General features: G+C 46.5%; 1 protein-coding gene across 1 annotated transcript in view; it reads left to right on the forward strand.

Annotated features, from left to right (window-relative positions):
- Window positions 1-244: 244 nt before the first annotated feature.
- LOC147117883 (uncharacterized) overlaps window positions 245-24858 on the forward strand; it is a 71844-nt gene continuing 47230 nt past the window's right edge. The window contains exons 1-2 of the mRNA XM_085989274.1: window positions 245-515; window positions 23868-23946. Coding sequence (XP_085845400.1) covers window positions 432-515; window positions 23868-23946 — 163 coding nt within the window. The 5' untranslated portion in view covers window positions 245-431. The remainder of the gene's footprint in view (window positions 516-23867; window positions 23947-24858) is intronic.

Genomic DNA, 24858 nt, shown 5'->3' on the forward strand with positions numbered 1-24858 from the left:
GACATGGTTATTCACTCATCTGTGTTGTGGACAAGTTTAAAAACGGAACACAAAAGTTATTCTTAAAACAAGAAGGGAACCACTTCTGCCTGGGTGCAATGGAGCAATGTGGCTCGGATATGGCCGCAGCCTTATCTCTCTCTAGCATGATGCTTGCGGGCACAGTTTGTTATGCCAGTGTCATGTTACGTGGGGAAACTTCCGCCAACTCATGCTCTGCCGTCAGATTCTTCCAAACCAGCGAGGTTAGCACATCAAGAGCAAGCTGAGCACTAGCGTGAGTCAGCCCCTGGGAGCGCTTCAGCACAAGGACAGCGACCCTGGCCCCCTTTACTTGGCGCTGGCCAGTCCTCCAGACACTGGCCGCGGGCGGGGGTGCAATCGCCTTGCTCTGGGAGTTGCATTTTTTCACCCGTGCATGGGTCGCCGACATGGAGCCGAGTTTGTCAGCAGCCTGTATTCGCCAGAAGCGGTGGACTGGGATCCTCTTCTGCGCCTTGGCTGTCGCCGCACATGTAAGTGTCTGGTGGACTTCTTTCCACACTCTCTGAAGAGTTGACCAAGAGTTGTGTCTGGTCATTCCACCGCGTGTAGTTCGGCAACTTGTTGCAAAAATTGTGCAAAACCTTCAAACTGACTTTCAGCATTGCAAAAACTTTCCCGAAACTATCAACAAAATAACGACACCTCAAATGTGGCTCTTGCAGCCCTGTGTCAGTCGTGGCTCAGTGGGCAGCACTTTGGCCTCTGAGTCATGAAGGTTGTGGGTTTAAATCCCACTCCAGGGACTTGAGCATAAAAATCCAGGCTCCCAGTGCAGTGCTGAGGGAGTGCTGCGCTGTCGGAGGTGCCGTCTTTCGGATGAGACGTTAAACCGAGGCCCTGTCTGCTCACTCAGGTGGACATAAACAATCCCGTGGCACTATTTCGAAGAAGAGCAGGGGAGTTCTCCCCGGTGTCCTGGCCAATATTTATCCCTCAATCAACATCACTAAAATTACGGATTATCTGGTCGTTATTGTATTGCTGTTTGTGGGAGCTTGCTGTGCGCAAATTGGCTGCCGCATTTCCTACATTACAACAGTGACTACACTTCAAAAAGTACTTCATTGGCTGTAAAGCACTTTGGGATGGCCTGAGGTCGTGAAAGGTGCTATAGAAATGCAAGTCTTACTTTCTTTCCATCCTTCCCAACACAGAAATACTGGTCCTCCTATGTTACTGTGGTTGGCACTAAGGTGATAGATTAGAGATTATGCGCAGGGAACCCATTGCAATCTTGCTTTTAGTAAACAGTGCCTTGGTGTGTGACCTGTGTTAGCCTTTGACTGATGACCTCAGTCTCCAGAGGTGTGCCAGTATGGCAACAACCCCAACAACAACCTGTATTTATATTGTGTCTTTGACCTTAAAATTATGAAAGGTTTTGATTGAGTGGACACAGAGAGAGTGTTTCCACTTGTGGGGAAGAGCATAACGAGAGACCATCAATATAAGAGAGTCACCGAGAAATCAAATAGGGAATTCAGAAGAAACTTCTTTACCCAGAGAGCGGTGAGAATGTGGAACTCGCTACCACAGGGAGTAGTTGAGGTGAATAGTATAGATGCATTTAAGGGGAGGCTGGACAAGCATATGAGGGAGAAGGGAATAGAGGGTTAGGCTGATAGATTTAGATGAGGAAAGACGGGAGGAGGCTCGAGTGGAGCATAAACACCGGCATGGACTGGTTGGGCCGAATGGCCTGTTTCTGTGCCGTATATCCTGTGTAATCCCTATGTAATGCCCTGTGGTCGACCAACAGGAGAAATATGTTGAAGGTTGCATTGCATAAAGACTAGCTCTTCAGTGACACGATCGCAACTTGCATTTGCAGGATGCCTTTAATTAAAAGTCCCAAGGCACTTCACGCACCAAAGAACAAACCGAATGATAGCGGGATAATTGACCAAAAGCGTAGTCAAAAAAAAAAAAATGTTTTCAAGAGGGTTTTAAAGGCGGAGCGGGAGGAGCCAAGGCAAAGAGGACGTGAAGTTGTGCTGGGAGGTTACCTGGCTGAGGAGCTTCACAGCAAAGAGGGTTGGGCCTAGACAGCATGGCGAGGATGTCGGATTCAGTGCACTGGGAGACAGCGGGCGAGTGGGGTTGTGGATTGATAGGTGAGTGGGACCAAGTGCGCGACAGGGTGCAGACATTAGAGCTTTGGACAAATCAGAGAGGAAATGGAATCAGTTCAGCTTGGTCAGTAGTATTATTGCCTCTGAGGTCGAAGACCAAGCCCCACGATGGTACCTGAGCACCTAATTTAGACTCCGTGCAGGACTTGAGGCAAGGCTTCATTGTCAGAGATGTTGCCTTTTGGATGAGATGGTAAACTGAGACCCTGTTTGCCTGCTGAGGTGAAAAGAAAGAACTTGAATTTAAATAGCACCTTTCACATCCTTGGGACATCTCAAAACAGCACACAGCCAATTAAGCACATTTTTTAAGAGCATAAGAACATAAGAATTAGGAGCAGGAGTCGGCCACATGGCCCCTCGAGCCTGCTCCGCCATTCAATAAGATCACGGCTGATCTTCGACCTCAACTCCACTTTCCTGCCCGATCTCCATATCTCTCGATTCCCCTAGAGCCCAAAAATCTATCGATCTCAGCCTTGAATATACTCAACAATTGGGGTAGAGAATTCCAAAGATTCATAACCGTCTGAGTGAAGAAATTCCTCCTCATTTCAGTCCTAAATGGCCGACCCCTTATCCTGAGACTATGCTCCCTAGTTCTAGACTCTCCAGCCAGGGGAAACAACCTCTCAGCATCTACCCTGTCAATCCCCCTCAGAATCTGATATGCTTCATTGAGATCATTTCTCATTCTCCAAAACTCCAGAGAGTATCGGCCCAATCTACTCAATCTCTCCTCATACGACAACCCTCTCATCCCAGGAACCACCGTTGTAATGTAGATGGATTATTTCACAGATTTTTGCTCCCTGTGTTGGCTGAGGGTTTTTTCCATCTGTTTTTTTGCCTATCTCGATTACATGATTACTAGTGGGAAGGAACACTGGGAGTCATGATGCCTTGTCACGTCATGACTGTTTTGGGACGGGCTCAATGTATCAGATGATCTTTTCCTTTTCGTATGTTCGGCCGTAAAAGATCCCAAGGCATTATTTGAAGAAGAGCTGGGAGTTATCCTAGCATTCCGGCCAACGTACGTCCTTCCCAATACCATCAAAAATTGGATTATCTGATTATCCATTGGGATCTTGTGTGTAAATTGACCTCCACGTTTTCCCACATGACAGTGATTTTTTATTTTTTGTTTATTAGTTCCTGGGATGTGGGCGTCGCTGGTAAGGCCAGCATTTATTGCCCATCCCTAATTGACCTTGAGAAGGTGGTGGTGAGCCGCCGCCTTGAACTGCTGCAGTCCGTGTGGTGAAGGTACTCCCACAGTGCTGTTAGGGAGGGAGTTCCATGATTTTGACCCAGCGACGATGAAGGAACGGCCGATATACTTCCAAGTCAGGATGGTGTGTGACTTGGAGGTGGTGGTGTTCCCATGTGCCTGCTGCCCTTGTCCTTCTAGGTGGAAGAGATTGTGGGTTTGGGAGGTGCTGCCGAAGAAGCCTTGGCAAGTTGCTGCAGTGCATCTTGTAGATGCTACACACTGCAGCCATGGTACGCCGGTGGTGGAGGGAATGAATGTTTAAGGTGGTGGATGGGGTGCCGATCAAGCGGGCTGCTTTGTCCTGGATGATGTCGAGCTTCATTGCACGTCAAACGTTATCTGTTAGTTGCAAAGCATTCTGGGACGTCCCGAGGATGTGAAAGGCACTATATAAATGCAAATTCTTTCATTCTGCATTGAGATGTACCATACCTGGCCTATCAGAAATGAGAATTAGATATGTGGAATAGACTCCCGACTAACGCAGGTATCTCTGTGTTGATTAACCCCGTTTTATAAGGAGCTTGATATATGTCTGGTGAAAAATAGGGATTGAGAGTGGGAAAGGTAAGTATTGATGCAGATGACCAATTACTTTACATTATACTTGTCATTATTATTAAACTGGTTTCTGTACTGTTGGGATTCTTTATCTGTCAGCGGATGGAAGTGGAATAATGTTGGCTGTAAAAGAAAGACAGACTTACATTTCTATAGCGCCTTTCACAACCACCAGACGTCCCAATGCGCTTTACAGCCAATGAAGTACTTTTCAAGTGTAGTCACTGTTTTAATGTAGGAAACACGGCAGCCAATTTGTACACAGCAAGCTCCCACAAACAGCAATGTGCTAATGACCAGATAATCTATTTTTTTTAGTGATGTTGATTGAGGGATAAATATTGGCCCCAGGACACCGGGGATAACTCCCCCGCTCCTCTTCCAAGCAGACGGGGCCTCGGTTTAACATCTCACCCAAAAGACGGCACCTCTGACAATGTAGCGTTCCCTTGAGTATTGTGTGCAGTTTTGGTCGCCTTATCTGAGGAAGGATGTTCTTGCCATGGAGGGAGTGCAGCGAAGATTCACCAGGCTGATACCTGGGATGGCAGGAATGACGTATGAGGGGAGATTGGGTCGATTGGGCTTGTACTCGCTGGAGTTTAGAAGAATGAGAGGGGGTCTCATTGAAACTTATAAAATTCTAACAGGACTAGACACAGGAAGGATGTTCCCGATGGCAGGGGAGTCCAGAACCAGGGGTCACAGTCTAAGGATAAGGGGTAAGCCATTTAGGGCAGAGATGAGGAGGAATTTCTTCACCCAGAGAGTGGTGAACCTGTGGAATTCTCTACCACAGAAGGCAGTTGAGGCCAATTCATTAAATATATTCAAGAAGGAGTTAGATATATTTCTTAAGGCTAAAGGGATATGGGGAGAAGGCAGGGACAGGGTACTGAATTTGGATGATCAGCCATGATCTCATTGAATGGCAGAGCAGGCTCGAGGGGCCGAATAGCCTACTCCTGCTCCTATCTTCAGTACTGCACTGGGAGTGTCAGCCTAGATTTTTGTGCTCAAGTCTCTGGAGTGGGACTGTGAACCCACAACCTTCTGACTCAGAGGCGAGGGTGCTGCCCACTGAGCCCCAGGCTGACACTGATGTAAATTGAGAAGTTTTGGGAGGAAGAATAAGGAAAAGAAATATACACTAACTGGTAAAAGGAGCATAAAGACTCAGGGGTTCAGATACACAAATCTTTAAAAACGGGAGGACATGTTGCTAAAGCTATTAAAAAAAGAAATATGGGATCTTAGGTTTTAAAAATAGAGTAAAAGCAAAAAGGCGATGATAAAACTATAATAATCTTGGAGTGCAGTTAGATTATTCTGTCTAGTTTTGGAAAGGATGTCAAAGTCATGAAACTGGCGCGGAGGAGGTTTACTAAGGTGATATCGGAGATAAAAGGCTTTTGTTATGAGCAGATACGAGAGAAACTGAGCTCTTTTCACTAAAACACAGAAGGTTAAGAGGAGATCTGATACAACCATTCAGAAGTAGGCCTTTCCCCTTTGTTCTTTCTCTGCCCACTCCTTTTCGCTGCCTCCGCACTCACTTAAAAGCTTATCATCTCTAACAACTTCCACTTCTGATGAAAGGTCCTCGACCTGAAATGTTAACTCTGTTTCTCTCCCCACAGGTGATGCCTGAACATAGAAACATAGGAGCAGGAGTCGGCCATTCGGCCCCTCGAGCCTGCTCCACCATTCAATATGATCATGGCTGATCATCTATCTCAATACCATATTCCCGCTCTCTCCCCATACCCCTTGATGCCCTTTGCATCTAGAAATCTATCTATCTCCTTCTTAAATATGTTCAGTGACTTGGCCTCCACAGCTCTCTGGGGTAGAGAATTCCACAGGTTCACCACCCTCTGAGTGAAGAAATTTCTCCTCATCTCAGTCCTAAATGTCCTACCCCATATCCTGAGACTGTGATCCCTCATTCTCGACCCCCAGCCAGGGGAAACATCCTCCCTGCATCCAGTCTGTCTAGTCCTGTCAGAATTTTATACGTTTCCACAAGATCCCCTCTCATTCTTCTAAACTCTAGTGAATACAGGCCTAGTCGACCCAATCTCTCCTCATACGACAGCCCTGCCATCCCAGGAACCAGTCTGGTGAACCTTCGCTGCACTCCCTCTATGGCAAGTATATCCTTTCTTAGGTAAGGAGACCAAAACTGCACACAGTACTCCAGGTGTGGTCTCACCAAGGCCCTGTATAACTGCTGAAGGTTTTCCAGCATTTTTTGGAGGGGGTTTTATTTTAAAAGTAGGAAGGCTTTTGATAGGATAAAAATAAGAAAAAACACTTATTTCCATTGGTTGTTGAGTTGGCAAGGAGAAATTAAGGCCATTGCAAAAAAAATGAAGGGAGAGATTAGGAGAACGTTTTTGTGCTGGGACTTGTTAGGCTGTTATGTCCTGACAGACGCAATGGTGGAAGTAGAATCTGTTTAAAGCTTTTAAAAGGGAAGTGGACAAATATTTGATTTTTTTTTTAAAGGTATAGGGTAAGAGCAGGGGAACAATGCTAAGTGGATTACTTAGAGAGCTGGCACGGGCAAAATGGGCTGAATGGCCTCCTGTTGTGCCGCAACTGTCTATAATTCTGTGTCCAGTAAGCAAAAGTACAGTTGCTGAAGTCTTTTTAAGCTTATCAGCTCCCAGCCACCACCCAGACGTGTTTATCGCTAGGCTACAACTTCCAAGAACAAGATCAGGTTTCTCTGCATGTGCACGTAGATCAGTTCCAGGAGTCACTGCTGATTAACTATTATTTTTTCATTATTTTTTTATGGGATGTGGGCGTCGCTGGCAAGGCCGGCATTTATTGCCCATCCCTAGTTGCCCCTTGAGAAGGTGGTGGTGAGCCGCCTTCTTGAACCGCTGCAGTCCGTGTGGTGAAGGTGCTCCCACAGTGCTGTTAGGGAGGGAGTTCCAGGATTTTGACCCAGCGACGATGAAGGAACGGCCGATGTATTTCTAAGTCAGGATGGTGTGTGACTTGGAGGGGAACTTGGAGGTGGTGGTGTTCCCATGCGCCTGCTGCCCTTGTCCTTCTAGGTGGAAGAGGTCGCGGGTTTGGGAGGTGCTGCCTAAGAAGCCTTGGCGAGTTGCTGCAGTTCATCTTGTAGATGGTACACACTGCAGCCACGGTGCGCCGGTGGTGGAGGGAGTGAATGTTTAAGGTGGTAGATGGGGTGCCAATCAAGCGGGCTGCTTTGTCTTGGATGGTGTCGAGCTTCTTGAGTGTTGTTGGAGCTGCACTCATCCAGGCAAGTGGAGAGTATTCCATCATACTCCTGACTTGTGCCTTGTAGATGGTGGAAAGGCTTTGGGGAGTCAGGAGATGAGACACTCGCTGCAGAATACCTGGCCTCTGACCTGCTCTTGTTGCCAAAGTATTTATGTGGCTGGTCCAGTTAAGTTTCTGGTCAGTGATGACCCCCAGGATGTTGATGGTGGGGGATTCGGTGATGGTAATGCCGTTGAATGTCAAGGGGCGGTGGTTAGACTCTCGCTTGTTGGAGATAGTCATTGCCTGGCACTTGTGTGGCGTGAATGTTACCTGCCACTTAGCCCAAGCCTGAACATCGTCCAGGTCTTGTTGCATGCGGGCATGGACTGCTTCATTATCTGAGGAGTTGTGAATGACACTGTGCATTTCAGCGCATTTGTGCCACGAGATTAAGAAAGACGTAAGGGGTCATTTTCTAACTTCACAGTCCTGGCAGGGAGTTCTGCCTGTCAGAAATGCATTTGGTAAAAAAAATAAGCACGCAAAGTGAGAATTTTTCTGACCATCAATTTGGGTTCAAGTCCCGCTCCAGGGACCGGAGTACAAAAATCTAGGCTGACACACCCAGTGCAGTACTGAGGGAGTGCTGCACTGTCAGAGGTGCCTTCTTTCGGATGAGACGCTAAACCGAGGCCCCGTCTGCTCACTCAGGTGGATGTAAAAGATCCCATGGCACTATTTCGAAGAAGAGCGGAGGAGTTATCCCCGGTGCCCTGGCCAATATTTATACCTCAATCAACATCACTAAAACAGATTATCCGGTCATTATCACATTGCTGCTTGTGGGAGCTTGGTGTGTGTAAATTGGATGCCGCATTTCCCACATTACAACAGTGACTACACTCCAAAAAGTACTTCATTGGCTGTAAAGTGCTTTGAGACGTCCGGTGGTCGTGAAAGGCACTATATAAATGTAAGTCTTCTTCTTCTTCTTTATCTGAAGTTCCAGTAGATGGTGAGGCTCCCCATTGCAAGCACAGCAATCAGAAAATGACTCCTGTTGGTTTAAGACTCACGGATGATTGAAATAAGAACCATACATCACTGTGAGGTACTTTATGATTCCCACTAAATATCATACTTCTCCTTCCCCTCCCACTGCCACCATATATTTTTTCAAACTCCCCCAGATGTGTCTTTATGCAACAGTATGAGATGACTCTGTGCCTGTGTGCAGGATGACCCCCTTCATAGATGCCCATTGCCTTGAATTTAAAATTCTCATCCTTGTGTTCAAATCCTTATATGGCCTCGCCCCTCCCTATCTCTGTAACCTCCTCCAGCCCGACGACCCTCCGAGATCTCTGCGCTCCTCCAATCCTGGCCTCTTGTTTGGCCTTCTCAATTTCCTTCACTCCACCATTGGCGGCCATGCCTTCAGCTGCCGAGGCCCTAAGCTCGGGAATCCCACCCTTTCCCCAGACCTCTGATAGAATGAATGAAACAGCACAGAGGGAGACCATTCGGTCCATCATGCCTGTGCCAGCTCTTTGAAAGAGCTCTCCAATTAGACCCACTTCCCCAGCTCTTTCCCCACAGCCCTGCAAATTCTCCCCTTCAAATATTTATCCAATTACCTTTTGAAAGTTACTGTTGAATCTGCTTCCACCGCCCTTTCAGGCAGCGTGTTCCAGATCACAACAACTCGCTGCGTAAAACAAATTCCTTTCATCTCTCTTCTGGTTCTTTTACCAATTACCTTAAATCTGAGTCCTCTGGTTATTGACCCTCCTGTCACTGGAAACAGTTTCTCCTTATTTACTCTAGCCAAACCCCTCATGATTTTGAACACCTCTATCAAATCTCCTCTTAACCTTCTCTGCTCGAAAGAGAACAACCCCGGCTTCTCCAGTCTCTCTCCACATAACTGTAGTCCCTCCATCCCTGGAACCATTCTAGTAAATCTCCTCCGCACCCTCGCCAAGGCCTAGACATCCTTCCTAAAGTGTGGTTGCACAGAAACACACACACTCCGCCTCACCACCTCGCTCTCCTCCTTTAAGATGTTCCTTAAAACCTACCTCTTTGACCAAGCTTTTGATCATCTGTTCCAATATCTCCTTATGTGGCTCGGTGTCGAATTTTGTCTGATACATTGGAACTGGAAGAGGCCATTCAGCCCCTCGAGCCTGCGCCGTCATTCAATGAGATCCTGGCTGATCTGCGACCTAACTCCATTTACCCGCCTTTGCCCCATATCCCTTACACCTTTGGTTAACAAAAATCTATCAATCTCCGATTTAAAATTAACAATTGATCTAACATCAATTGCCATTTGCGGAAGAGAGTTCCAAACTTCTCCCACCCTTTGTGTGTAGAAGTGTTTCCTAATTTCACTCCTGAAAGGTCTGGCTCTAATTTTTAGACTATGCCCCCTAGTCTGAGACTCCCCAACCAGCGGAAATAGTTTCTCTCTATCTACCCTATCTGTTCCCCTTAATATCTTTGAAAACTTCGATCAAATCACCCCTTAACCTTCTAATTTCCAGGGAATACAACCCTAGTTTGTGTAATCTCTCCTCGTAATTTAACCCTTGGAGTCCGGGTATCATTCTGGTAAATCTACGCTGTACTCCCTCCAAGGCCAATATATCCTTCCTGAGGTGTGGTGCCCAGATGCTGTCCAGACTTACCCAGAATATCCCTGTAGCCCCAAGGGTTTCTTGGTGCCCAGAACTGAACACAGTACTCCAGGTGTGGTCACCTGTACTCCTGATGACGCTCCTGTGAAGCGCCTTGAGATGTTTTACTACGTTAAAGGCGCTATATACATGCAAGTTGTTGTTGACTGTGCTGACGTGGGCTTCGTGGATATGTTGTGACAAAGTCTTTGGATCTCATTTTCTATTCCAATTCCCATGTTTCCTATTTGACGATTTCTTTTCCCCCTTTGCCTCACAACTCCCTGCAATTCAAGATTGCGGAATCATGTCAATTGTTCTATCAGATCCTGCTTTGGCTGCTTTTATCCTTTTGTTTGATGCTTTGCTTGTTTTGCCAAACTTTTGGCAACTTAACACTCTCCTCTTAAGGATCAGCATTGTCTTCCATGCATTACCAAGTGAACTAACACTTTGTTAAGCGAGAATCCGACACCTGGGATTTTACCAACAGAATAATCCCTGGACTTTCCACAATCAAGTCTCACGTATCTGGCCTCAACTCCAGTCCTTTCTGGAGTGGAATTATTTCTATCTGGGTCATGTGATGCTATCTAGACTTACCCAGAACCTCCCTGAAGCCCCAAGGGTTTCAGAAAGGAGATAACTGGGGGTCCCCGTGTAAAAATGTTTGCCCCTTATGCTTTGGTGGAGCGCTTGTAATTACGCTTTCCTGTGTAACCTGTTATAACTTGATATGTGATTGCGAGCTACTGCTACCTGTAACATGGCTCATTTATTGTTTACTTCTGCTGTGTCTGAAAACTTAAGAGAACAATATTGTGGTCAAAACCTATATTGTACTCTATAGCCCTCAGAATTGCTGGCGTATTCTTGCTGAGAGCACAGATCAGAGAATTGAGTATAGGGGTCAGTGGTTAGCACCAATGAAAAGTAATTGAATAAATGAAGTACTTTTTGAAGTGCAGTCACTGTTGTAATATAGGAAGCGCGGCAGCCAATTTGCACACAGCAAGCTCCCACAAACAGCAATGTGATAATTGACCAGATGATCTGTTTTAGTGATGTTGATTGAGGAATAAATATTGGCCCCAGGATACCAGGGATAACTCCCCCTGCTCTTCTTCGAGATAGCGCCATGGGAGCTTTTACATCCACTTGAGACAGCAGACGAGGCCTCGGTTTAACGTCTCATCCAAAAGACGGCGCCTTCGACAGTGCGGCACTCCCTCAGCACTGCACTGGGAGTGTCAGCCTAGATTTTTGTGCTCAAGACTCTGGCGTGGGACTTGAACCCACAACCTTCTGACTCAGAGGCGAGGGTGCCGCCCACTGAGCCACGGCTGACACCGACCGTTAGCTAGGCTCCAGTTTCTCAATTTTGGGTCTCATCTCTTGTATCCCTAAATCACTTCTTTTGCAGAAACACTATCCAGCTCCCCCCTTGAATTTGTTGAGGTTCTCCGTCTCCCAGCCGGACTGTTCCATCATTTTCTGTTCACCCCCTTCTGCATGAAGTAGTTACATCTAAGGTGGCCACTTCTGTACTTGAGGCCATGCTCCTTGATGACAGAGCTTGTAGCTGCGTCAAACAGTTTATTAGGGTCCCTTTCGTGTATACCCCTTAGAATCCGTAAAACTTTGTTAAGTTTCTGCTGGGCCTGCTTTTCTCTGGGCGACATTCCCAGTTTCCTTATCCTCTATCTAAGATCCGCAGTATCAGTCTAGTTGCTCTCATTTGTAGTCTCGCCAAAGGCAGAGGCCTAAACTTCTGATCAGGCCCAGTGGTGGGGGACTGGAATTTGGGACACGGCAGCGTAATGGTTATGTTACTGGAATAGTAATCCAGAGGCCTGGACTAATGATCCGGAGACGTGAGTTCAAATCCCACCACAGCTGGGGAATTTAAATTCAGTTAATTAATTAAATAAATCTGGAATATAAAGCTAGTGTCAGTAATGGTGACCATGAAACTATCAGATTGTCATTAAAAACCCATCAGGTTCACTAATGTCCTTTAGGGAAGGAAATCTGCCATCCTTACCCGGTCTGGCCTATAAGTGACTCCAGACCCACAGCAATGTAGTTGACTCTTAACTGCCCTCTGAACTGGACTAACAAGACACTCAGTTGTACGAGACGGCTCACCACCACCTTCTCAAGGGCAATTAGGAATGGGCAATAAATGCCGGCCTTGCCAGCGACGCCCACATCCCAAGAACGAGCAAAAAAAAACTGATTGGTACTTGTCAAGTCACATTCAAGGTATCAATAGCATAGAAGGTGAGAGTAAATGTCACCTTCACTACCACTGTAAGACTGTGTTCCCTCCCTAAACTTCTCCGCCTCTCTCTCCTCCTTTAAGACGCTCCTTAAAGCCTACCTCTTTGACCAAGCTTTTGGTCACCTGCCCTAATTTATCCTTACGTGGCTCGGTGCCAATTTTTTGTCTGATTTACGCTCCTGTGAAGCACCTTGGGAGGTTTTACTATGTTAAAGGCGCTATATAAATACAAGTTGTTCTTCATTGCCAGCGATGCCCAAATCCCGTGAATAAATTTTTTTAAAATTTGAGGTGGAACCCATCTCCATCCAGCTGAGAGCCGGCAAGAGTTCCATGGTGGCCCCTGGCTTAAAGAACACAAGAACATAAGAATTAGGAGCAGGAGTCGGCCATTTGGCCCCTTGAGCCTGCTCCGCCATTCAATAAGATGATGGCTGATCATCGACCTCAACTCCACTTTCCCCGCCCGATCTCCATATCCCTCGATTCCCTTAATATCAAAAAAATTCCCTTAATATCCCAAAAATTCCTGTAATATCCCAATGACCTTGCCCAGGTAATCAATGCCAGAGGGTTCAATGACCTTAGAAACCCCAACTACAGGCTCGCTTAGTCACTCAAGTTTTATTTCAGTGTTTTTACCCCAGCCCCAGGAGAACTCCCAGTGGCTTTTACAACAACGGATTGGGGGGCAAGCATCTCTGAAGCACCCCTGCAGGGCATGGCAGCTCGTCCCGACCATGCAGATGACCCCCGACCCCAATGCCAGGACCGGCCTTGGAACCTGTAGCTATCGATTCGTGCAGCCGTGAGGTCTGCCCTACCATGCACGTGCTGGCGGATGTCACCCGTGGGAATTTTTGCCCCAGGGTTTGAGCCCTGGAGCGAAAATTGCCCATCCCTATATTGCCCCTTGAGAAGGTGGTAGTGAGCTGCCTTCTTGAACCGCTGCAGTCCGTGTGGAGAAGGTACTCCCACACAGTGCTTATGATACTTCTTTGTAGCGATTTTGGTACAACTAAATGTCACGCTAGACCATTTCAAAGAGCTATTAAGAGTCAACCGCATTGCCATGGGTCCGGAGTCACATATCGGCCAGACCGGGTGAGGGTGGCAGATTTCCTTCCACTAAAGGACATTAGTGAGCCAGATGGGTTTTTACCGACAATCCGGTACAGGAAACTTTGGTTTATCCGGAGGTTGTATGTCCGGAATACTCGATCTAACGGCAAAAATCAGGAGCCGTTTTCTGTAAGTTTTTTTAGATCTTGTTCTTTTTTTTTCCCAGTCAGGCACTGCAAGGTCTATAGCTATAGCAACAGCTTCAGCTAGAGACGCTTGCAGCTGCAGCCGACGCTTTAGAAGCTGTTGCTAAGCAACAGTGTTTGTTGTCAGATACGGAGATGAAAACCTCCGTATGCTTCAACATTAACTTTGTATGTCCGGCAGTTTTGATAGATCGGCAACACGCCGGTCCCGTCGGTGCCAGATATCACAAAGTTTCCTGTACTTTCACGGTCGCCATTACTGATACCAGCATTTTAAATCCAGATTTATTTAATTAAATTTAAATTCCCCAGCTGCCGTGGTGGGATTTGAACTTATGGTCTACCGGATCATTAGTCCAGGCCTCTGGTATGCCACCGTACCCCATGTGAATATTGCAGTACAGTCTACAGGTCGCTTGTGCAAGATAACAAAACAGTGCGGAGAGCTGCTTCCCCCGGAATACTCTGTGCCACAGGCAAATGACGTCTCGCTTTGCAAAATCGGTCTAGAAATGACTGTACATTTGCAGGAAGTCGCGCCATCGGTACCACGGTGTCGGAGATTGGGGTGTGCCGTGACTTTACAGTAGTCATCATACCTAGCCCAGCAGATTGCCCCAGGACACCGGGGATAACTCCCCACCCCCCCACCCCCCACCCCCCATTTCAATGCTTAATAGAAATTGGATTTGATTTGGGGAGCATTGAACATTAGAAAGCAAGAAAGAAAGAAAGGCTTGCATTTCTATAGCGCCTTTCACGACCACCGGACGTCTCAAAGCGCTTTACAGCCAATGAAGTACTTTTTGAAGTGTAGTCACTGTTGTAATGTTGGAAACACAGCAGCCAAAATGTGCACAGCAAGCTCCCACACACAGCAATGTGATAACGACCAGCTAATCTGTTTTTGTGATGTTGATTGAGGGATAAATATTGGCCCCAGGGCACCAGGGATAACTCCCCTGCTCTTCTTCGAAATAGTGCCAGGGGATCTTTTTACGTCCACCTGAGAGAGCAGACGGGAGCCTCGGTTTAACGTCGCATCCAAAAGACAGAATCTGCGACAGTGCAGCGCTCCCTCAGCACTGCACTGGAGTGTCAGCCTAGCTTTATGTCAGCCTAGCAAAGCTGCTATATTCTCAGAATAGGTCCTAGTCTTTATTAATTAGGAAAGATTAGTAACATCTGACGGTTCACAGATTGACCGCAGTCTTTATCTTTATGTAATGCTAGAGTCAATTGTAAAAGATGTAATAGCAGAGCACTTGGAAAACAGTGACAGGATCGGACAAAGTCAACATGGATTTACAAAAGGTAAATCATGCTTGACAAATCTACTGGAATTTTTTGAAGATGTAACTGGTAGAATTGATAAGGAAGAACCAGTGGATGTGGTGTATTTGGACTTTCAGAAGGCTTTCGACAAGGTCCCGCATAAGAGATTAGCATGCAAAGTTAAAGCACATGGGATTGGGGGTAAGGTACTGACTTGGATAGAGAACTGGTTGGCAGACAGGAAGCAAAGAGTTGGAATAAACAGGTTTTTTTCCGAGTGGCAGGCAGTGACTAGTGGGGTACCGCAGTGATCGGTGCTAAGACCCCAGCTATTCACAATATATATTAATGATTTAGACGAGGGAACTAGATGTAATATCTCCAAGTTTCAGACGACACAAAGCTGGGTGGGTGAGTGTGCTGTGAGGAGGATGCAGAGAAACTCCAGTATGATTTGGACAGGTCGGGTGAGTGGGCAAATACATGGCAGATGCAGTATAATGTGGATAAATGTGAGGTTATCTACTTCGGTGGCAAAAACAGGAAAGCAGATTATTATCTGAATGGCAATAGATTGGGAAAAGGGGAGGTGCAACGAGACCTGGGTGTCCTTGTGCACCAGTCACTGAAGGTAAGCATGCAGGTGCAGCAGGCGGTTAAGAAAGCAAATGGTATGTTGGCCTTCATAGCGAGAGGATTCGAGTGCAGGAGCAGGGATGTCTTGCTGCAGTTTTACAGGGCCTTGGTGAGACCACACCTTGAGTATTGTGTGTAGTTTTGGTCACCTTATCTGAGGAAGGATGTTCTTGCCATGGAAGGAGTGCAGCGAAGATTCACCAGACTGATACCTGGGATGGCAGGAATGACGTATGAGGAGAGATTGGGTCGATTAGGCTTATACTCGCTGGAGTTTAGAAGAATGAGAGGGGATCTCATTGAAACTTATAAAATTCTAACAGGGCTAGACAGACTAGATGCAGGAAGGATGTTCCCGATGGCGGGGGAGTCCAGAACCAGGGGTCACAGTCTAAGGATAAGGGGTAAGCCATTTAGGACAGAGATGAGGGGGAATTTCTTCACCCAGAGAGTGGTGAACCTGTGGAATTCTCTACCACAGAAGGCAGTTGAGGCCAATTCATTAAATATATTCAAGAAGGAGTTGGATATATTTCTTAAAGCTAAAGGGATCAAGGGGTATGGGGAGAAAGCAGGGACAGGGTACTGAATTTGGATGATCAGCCATGATCGCATTGAATGGCGGAGCAGGCTTGAAGGGCTGAATGGCCTACTCCTGCTCCTATCTTCTATGTTTCTATGTAATATGCTCTTTGCTGCATTTTCAGCACGGTATCTAGAGCATGTGGCATCATAAAGGAAGTGCAACATCATTAGTAATCTTTGTGGTAGCCCAATAGACTAGAGTTCATCCAGGCAAACTTAAGTTGAGGTTCGGGGAGATGTTGCATAATGTGTGAGTGACAATATTGTGAGTGGGTCGTAGCATTTGGGTCAAGGGTAGAATTTGTTCTGTATTCTGCTGCCTATTGCTATATCTCCATTTGTTCCGTTGAATGTTATCACATGGTTTATTTTTTCATTGGAATGAATTTATCTTCAATAGTTGCTTGGACTAAAGATGGACATTCTGATTCATAGGATTCAAAATTCAGATCCTCTGAATCTGAAGTGTGAGTAACAAGGCCACTGCATGAGCAGCAAACATTTTGGATATATTTCTGTTACGAGACAGCCAGGGAATTGGATGCATAACCATCACTGGAACGCCAGAGATGGATGGTGAGAGGACATGTGTATTTATTGACTGCCACAAATCATCTTTGAAGATGGCAGAACATTTATTCCCTCGAAGATCACAACAACAACAACTTGCATTTATACAGCGCCTGTAATTTTATAAAACGTCCCAGGGCACTTCACAGGAGCGATTATCGAGCAAAATTTGACACCGAGCCACATAAGGAGATATTGGGGCAGATGGCCAAAAGCTTGGTCAAAGAGGTAGATTTTAAGGAGTATCTTAAAGTAGGAAAGAGAGGTAGAGAGGCGGAGAGGTTTAGGGAGGGAATTCCAGAGCTTAGGGCCTTGGCAACAGAAGGCACGGCCACCAATAGTTGAGCGATTATAATCAGGGATGCTCCAAAGGGCAGAATTGGAAGAGTGCAGATATCTCGGAGGGTTATGGGCTGGAGGAGGTTACAGAGATAGGGAGGGGCGAGGCCATGGAAGGATTTGAAAATAAGGATGAGAATTTTGAAATCAAGGTGTTGCTTAACCGGGAGCCAATGTAGTTCAGCGGTGAAGGGTGAACGGGACTTGGTGTGAGTTAAGACACGGGCAGCAGAGTTTTGGATGACCTCTGACATGAATCAGTCATTCATGAAAGAAAGACTTATGAAATAATACTGAGCGCCCTACGGGTGGCGCTGTCCAGGGAGAGTATAAATACTCGGGCACGGGCCCAGCTTGCGCAGGACATTCTTAACAGGAACTAGTGAAGGACACAACTAGACCTCCATGTTGTAAAACAGTTGATTAAAGCTTTGTTTAACGCTTAGACCAAGTGCCTAGTAGTTTTCTTACGTCAACCTCAAGTTTACATAAGGTAGAATGTGGGAGGCCGGCCAGGAGTGCGTTGGAATAGTCAAGTCTAGAGGTAACAAAGGCATGGATGAGGGTATCAGCAGCGGATGAGCTGAGGCGATGTTACGGAGGTGGAAATAGGCGGTCTTGGTGATGCCACGGATATGTGGTCGGAAGCTCATATCGGGGTCAAATATGACACCGATATAAACCATTTATAAAAGTGGTACCCCCTAGGCTGGATTATTCGAAAAGTTAATATGTAAATATCTGCTTCGTCAATCCCACCTCTTGGATGGAAATTCCTTTTATACAAGAGAGGACAATAAAAGGTCTTGGCACTCACAGCCATCGAGGTAATCCTGGCTGTGAGGCTAACCACCCTGCCGAATAAACAGGAACTTCTTCCAGGTGAAAGAACACATTCAATGGCAAGTACTTTTAACAGTTTAAAATTGACTTGTTTAATAGTTCCTTTTTTTTCTTCAGACCCTGTGATTTAATCTTTGGATCTCAGCAATAATTTCACAGCTCAGGGATATAATTGAAGGTAGAGAGGGGGGAAACATGATTGCAGTTAAGCAAGGAGAAGTGCACAGGTTTGGTCTCCTTATCTGAAGAAGGGATATACCTGCCTCAGAGGCAGTGAAACGAAGGTTCACTAGATTGAATCCTGGGATTGCAGGATTGTCCTATGAGGAGCGATTGAGTAGATTGGGCCGATACTCTCTGGAGTTTAGAAGAATGAGAGGTGATCTCATTGAAACATAAGATTCTGAGGGGGGAATTGACAGGGTAGATGCTGAGAGGTTGTTTCCCCCTGGCTGGAGAGTCTAGAACTAGGGGGCACAGTCTCAGGATAAGGGGTCGGCCATTTAGGACTGAGATGAGGAGGAATTTCTTCACTCAGAGGGTTGTGAATCTTTGGAATTCTCTGCCCCAGAGGACTGTGGATGCTGAGTCTTTGAGTATATTCAAGGCTGAGATCGATAGATTTTTGGACTCTAGGGGAATCAAGGGATATGGAGATCGGGCGAGAAAGTGGAGTTGAGGTCGAAGATCAGCCATGATCTTATTGAATGGCGGAGCGGGCTCGAGGGGCCGTGCGGCCGACTCCTGCTCCTCATTCTTGTGTTCTTATGTTTTTTTATGAGCAGAAAATCAATGTCACTGTGAAGTAGTTACTCGCCTTAGATATTTCACAGCCTCCATATTGAATCAGTGGCCAAGGGTCCGGCTCCATTGATCCCAGAATGCTGACATTTTATCCAACTGGAAGTAAAGTGGATAAGTTTCCATGATGCCAGGTGGCACTGCTTCTGCATGACCATCATTGCTTGCAGAGTGGGTTTTCTTTACAGACTTACCAGGGCTCTCTGTTCTGAATTTTCGGTTGGGGTGGGTCCCTGACAACTGAAAGGTGAAAGCACGTTGCCCTGAAAGGTGTATGCTTTTCCTTGTGCAGATCAGGCTCGGAGGAGTTCCCGACCCCCAGAATAGCAAAGGAACATTTGTAGATATAAGTTATTGAGCTAGAATGGCTCTTACATATGTAGCAGGCTGGGTCTCTTTTCTCTTGAGAAGAGAAGGCTGAGGGGTGACTTAACAGAGGTCTATAAAGGTTTTGGTAGAGTAGACACACAGAGAGAGTGTTTCCGCTTGTGGGGAAGAGCAAAAACGAGAGGCCATCAACATAGGATAGTCACCAAGAAATCCAACAGGGAATTCAGAACAAACTTCTTTACCCAGAGAGTGGTGAGAATGTGGAACTCGCTACCACAGGGAGTGGTTGAAGCGAATAGTATAGATGGATTTAAGGAGTGGGTGGACAAGCATATGAGGGAGAAGGGAATAGAGGGTTACGCTGATAGATTTAGATGAGGAAAGACGTGAGGAGGCTCGAGCGGAGCATAAACACCGGCATGGACTGGTTGGGCCGAATGGCCTGTTTCTATCTTATGTAATCCTATGTAATGTGATCTCCCGGTATTATTCAATGCATTTTTCCTCCCCACCCCACCAATATTACAGTAAAGGAGTTACAGAATCATAGAGTACCACAGCACAGAGATGGCCCATCAAGTCTGCATTCGTGTTTTTCCCCACTGAGCCACCTTGTCTAATCTGACTCTCCCGCTTGCTCCCGGCCGTTTAGGACTGAGATGCGGAGGAAATTCTTCGCTCAGAGGGTTGAGAATCTTTGGAATACTCAACCCCAGAGGGCTGTGGATGCTCAGTCGTTGAGTATGTCCAGGACTGGGATCTATAGATTTTTGGATACTAAAGGAATCAGGGGATATGGGGATCGGGCAGGAAGGTGGAGTTGAGGTAGAAGATCAGCCATGATCCCACCCCAAAAACTTTCCAAAGCACACAGATACAAGCGAAGGACTCAAGGCACCAATTATGCCAAAGTAGATACTACAGGTGTACAGTAACAAAACCGATGGGGAGTTGACTTGTCCCTTTCAAATGTTATACCACTTATGTAGTAAAATATGAAACCAATACCATCTGGACCCATTCATCTCCCATCAGAGACCAGGATTCTTTTTTGATGGTGCAGCTTAAGTTTTTTTTTTCGCTCATTGCCACCTTCTTTGCAGAAAGTAAATAGAGTTCTGTTTAGGTGATTGAGAGGCCACCATGTAGACCAATTACCTTTACCTGCACTCAACCCCAGCATCACGGATCATGCGACAAATAGAAGTTCTGGGTTTTGAACCAGTGATTTAAAAACATTTAAAATCCCATATCGGGGTGGAAATTGGACCTGGCTGCCCCCATCTTATGGGTGTAAAATGGGAACAATGAGGCCCAATTTCAGGGAGGCCAACCTCCTGCACCCCAAGGATGCCTGAAAGACGTCTACACTGACTGGACTCAAAACTGTATGATTAGGCCTTCAAACTGGGACACGTGGCAAAGTGGCTATGTATAAAGAAGAAAGAAACTACAGCCTTTGTGAAAAGTAGTCTGTGGGCAAACACTGTGGGCTGGATTTTCCATGCACCGAGGAGGCGGGCATGGAGGCGGGACAGCACGTAAAATCGGAGAACTTGGGGGCGGGTGGCAAACCCACCCCCATCCCGCCTCCGTGCCCTTTTGCCAGGAGGCGGGAGGATGTGCAGCTTCGGGTCCCGTCTCCTGGAGGCGGGAAAGGCATTTAATCCTTTTAACTGCCTGTTAACAGGTAGTTAACGGGCAGAAAAAGGGATTAGTGCCATTTTACCTTCTCAAGTGAAGGCTTCCCGACCTCGGAGAACCCCGCCGGGTTGGAGGAGACGTGGAGGAGGTCTGTGGCGGTCGGAGGCACCTGGAAGTAAGGTGTAGAGGTGAGTGATGGGTGCAAGTGTGGAGTGGTAAGTATGCAAGGTGAGTGATAAGTTTAAAAAAGTGTTCACTTACCTTGTTTTCCTTCCCTAGCCTTTAGCCGCGCTGGATGGGGAGAGCGGACATCTCCTTGTCAATTTCAGGTAATGGCTGATAGACCCTCCGTTCCATCAGACATCTGAAATTTACAAATTTGCAATGTTTGATGAGTCCTCACCTCAAAGACTCATCAAATTAAAGAGAATGTCAGTGTTTGACAGCTTCACAGAGCTGTCAGACGCTGTCATTTCTTCTTTCAAGAAGTCTTGACAGATAGCTGGTCTGACGTTGACATGATCTGTCAGTGACTTCTTCCTTAATTGGCCTGCTGAGCCCGCAGGGCAGGCTTAACAAACTCAATCAGAGGAAAATCCCTCTGAATGGTCAGGCGAGGATGGAGGCGGGACATTGACACACAAGCATCAGTCCCGCCTCCAACTCGCCTCCATTCACAAAATCCAGCCCTGTGTGTAACATGACCTCTGGCCACACATTCTGTTTCGTATATAACTAATAGCGCCACTTGGTGGACTACTGATGTATATAATAATAAAGCCATATGCAGTACAGTTCTTACCGGAAGCCATGTTGTGCTGTTGTGTATATATATACTGTGTCTCAAAACTTATCGCGATATAGTGATTCCGGTCCTACGCTCACGGATGCACCAGTGTCGATTTCCACGGGTATCCTGGTTCCTGCGACATCTACTTGGATAACGATACCTCGCGAATCGCTGTTAGATACCATCGTGCTCCTGATGACGTGGATCTCCAGAAACTCCTCGTCCTGCTGCTTCTCTTCAACGGTATGTAGTGTCCGGTGATTTCTACTTCTAGCATTGCCAGTCGGTTTACTCTTCTGTCAGCACACCTTCGGAAGATGCCAGTTTTCTTGCAGTAGAAACACTCTGCCTTCACATATGGACAGCTTTGAGCGATGTGTTGTCCCAGGCACCGATAGCACGACTTCAATGCACTGTTACCTTGGCCAGTTGCTGAGGCCTTGGGGCCCAACTGCCTTTTGCTTTTAGCCTGCGGCCGATTCACCGCGGTTGTCTGGCGACTGGAAATGGCACGGAACTCTCGGGAGCATCGGTCGGCCATATCCATCGACGGCTGTCTGACAAGCTAAGTCAAAAGTCAAGTTAGGGGTTGTCAACAATTTACTTCTGATACGTTCATTTTTCAACCCACAAAGCGGTCACTCAAAGCTCGGTCCTGAAAGTTTCTGAAATGACAGTGAATGGATGTTTTTTTTAAAGCTACAATGTACTCACTGATACCCTCGTCATTTAATTGATCACGTGTTCCAAAACAATAACTTTCAGCAATTTCCAGGGGCTCCGGACTGTAGTGCCGTTCTAACTTGGTTAGGATCTCCTTCAGTGGTGTGTCCTTCGGCTTGGTGGAAACAAGCACATTTTTCAGGGTTTCATCCACCTCGGGGCCGGCTTCAGTCACAAAAAAATCCGTTTCATTTCTAAAACCGCCCGGTTACGGTTTACATCATCGGGGACTTCGACGATACTATTCGCGGTGAAAAACATTTCTAGCCGCTCCACATACACTCTGAAAGTCTCTCGGTCACGATGGAACTCACCCAAGCGCCCTATTATTCCCATAGGCGCAGCCATCTGGACTCTGGGAACATCAACAGTTCAGCCACGTGTGCTTGAAATTTACAGCCCGGGATTTTTAAGTTTTTCTGCAAAATGAAGAACCTCTAACAGTCCCTCCAGCGGTTGGCAGGATTATCCTCCAACAAAAATATCAGATAGGGAATCCACAATCGCATCCTCATCGCCAGTTCTGTGATATCTTGAGACACAGCATATATATACACAACAGCACAACATGGCTTCCGGTAAGAACTGTACTGCACATGGCTTTATTATTACAATAAGAACTGTACTGCATATGGCTTTATTATTATATATATCAGTAGACCACCAGGTGGCTCTATTACAACAACAACTTGTATTTAACATAATAAAATGTCCCAAGGTGCTTCACAGGAGAGTTATGAAGCAAATTTGATACCGAGGCACATATGGAGAAATTAGGACAGATGCCCAAAAGCTTGGTCAAAGAGGTAGGTTTAAGGAGCGTCTTAAAGGAGGAAGGAGAGGTAGCGAGGCAGAGAGGTTTAGGGAGGGAATGCCAGAGCTTAGTGGTTAGGGCCGAGGCAGCTGAAGGCACGGCCGGCAATGGTGGAGCGATTAAAATCGGGGATGCTCAAGAGGGCAGAATTAGAGGAGCGCAGAGATCTCGGGGGTTGTGGGGCTGGAGGAGATTACAGAGATAGGAAGGGGGCGAGGCCACGGAAGGATTTGAAAACACGGATGAGAATTTTAAAATCGAGGAGTTGCTTAACCGGGAGCCAGTGTAGGTCAGTGAGCACAGGGGGGATGGGTGAACGGGACTTGGTGCGAATTAGGACATTAATTAGTAACATCAAAGAGGTGATAGGTACGTGTAAAAAGGAGTGAATATTTGTATCAGATTGTTTCTGTTTAGTTAGTGATTTCATTGCTTTGTGTGTTTTTTGTTACTTTAAGCACCAGCTGTTCATGTGGTGGCTTTGCTAACATTGTACTTTGTCACCTTTCGATGGCAATAAGGTGAAAAACATTATAAAAAAACAAACGTGAACTAGAAGAGACCATTTAATGGAATGGAAGAACTTCACACTTCTAAGCATTTGTACGATTTCACGACCACCGGACATCCCAAAGCGCTTTACATGATAATGACCAGATAATCTGTTTCAGTGATGTTGATTGAGGGATAAATATTGACCACAGGACACCGGGGATAACTCCCCCTGCTCTTCTTTGAAATAGTGTTGTGGGAGCTTTTACGTCCACCTGAGCGAGCAGACGGGGCCTCGGTTTAACATCTCATCCAAAAGACGGCACCTCCGACAGTGCAGCACTCCCTCAGCACTGCACTGGAGTGTCAGCCTAGATTTTGTGCTCAAGTCTCTGGAGTGAGACTTGAACCCACAACCTTCTGACTCAGAGGCGAGGGTGCTGCCCACTGAGCCACAGCTGACAGTACCCACTGATAGTACTTTCATGCACAAAATAAATTCATTTTTCTAACATGTTTTTACATTTTGCAGATAAATCCACTGCACTTGAATTCGAGCTGTGTTCACCATTATGACAAAGAAAAGAATTGCTGCAATGAATGTCAAGCAGGTGAACCTCTTTATACCTGTTGTCTGTAAAATGTGTAGATTTCCTCCTGTAGATATTTGTCATGGTTTGGACATTTGCACAACGTTTCTGTCTTGTCTTCGCAGTGCAAAGGCAATTTCGATAAGAATTCCTAGTGGAAACATTCCTCGGCCCCTCCAGCACATTCCCACCATAACTCCAGCAGCAGTGTAGTGGAAGGGCTGGAAAATAGAGAGAGAGAGAGAGACTTACATTTCTATAGCGCCTTAAGCGACCACCTGACATCCCAAAGCGCTTTACAGCCAATGAAGTACTTTGTGAAGTGTAGTCACTGTTGTAATGTAGGAAACGCGGTAGCTAATTTGCACACAGCAAACTCCCACAAACAGCAATGTGATAATGACCAGATAATCGGTTTCAGTGATGTTGATTGAGGGATAAATATTGGCCCCAGGACACCGGGGAGAACTCTCCTGCTCTTCTTCAAAATTGTGCTGCGGGATCTTTTACATCCACCCGAGAGAGCAGACGGGGCCTCGGTTTAACATCTCATCCAAAAGACAGCAGCTCTGACAGTGCAGCGCTCCCTCAGCACTGCACTGGGAGTGTCAGCCTAGATTTTTGTGCTCAAGTTGCTGGAGTGGGACCTGAACCTACAACCTTGTGATTCAGAGTGCTACGCACTGAGCCACAGCTGATACTGACAATAGACAGGGACTCAGATACAGAGCCAAGTGGGAAAAATCCTGGCCCCCATGGGACAGACCAACCCCTCCAGGTTCCACTAGTCAACCAGGCTGGCTGGTTAGTCATTAACATTGCTCTGGTACTGAACCTGCCACCGAGAGTTGACCGGTTTCTGAAGCTATCATCACTAGGCAGGTCATCTTAGAGCCACCTGAACTTCAAAGGACACCACTTAGCCCCCTCCTC

This window comes from Somniosus microcephalus, chromosome 5 (genome assembly GCF_052327205.1).
Source record: "Somniosus microcephalus isolate GS21.2 chromosome 5, FLI_Smic_1.0, whole genome shotgun sequence".
Classification (NCBI taxonomy): domain Eukaryota; kingdom Metazoa; phylum Chordata; class Chondrichthyes; order Squaliformes; family Somniosidae; genus Somniosus; species Somniosus microcephalus.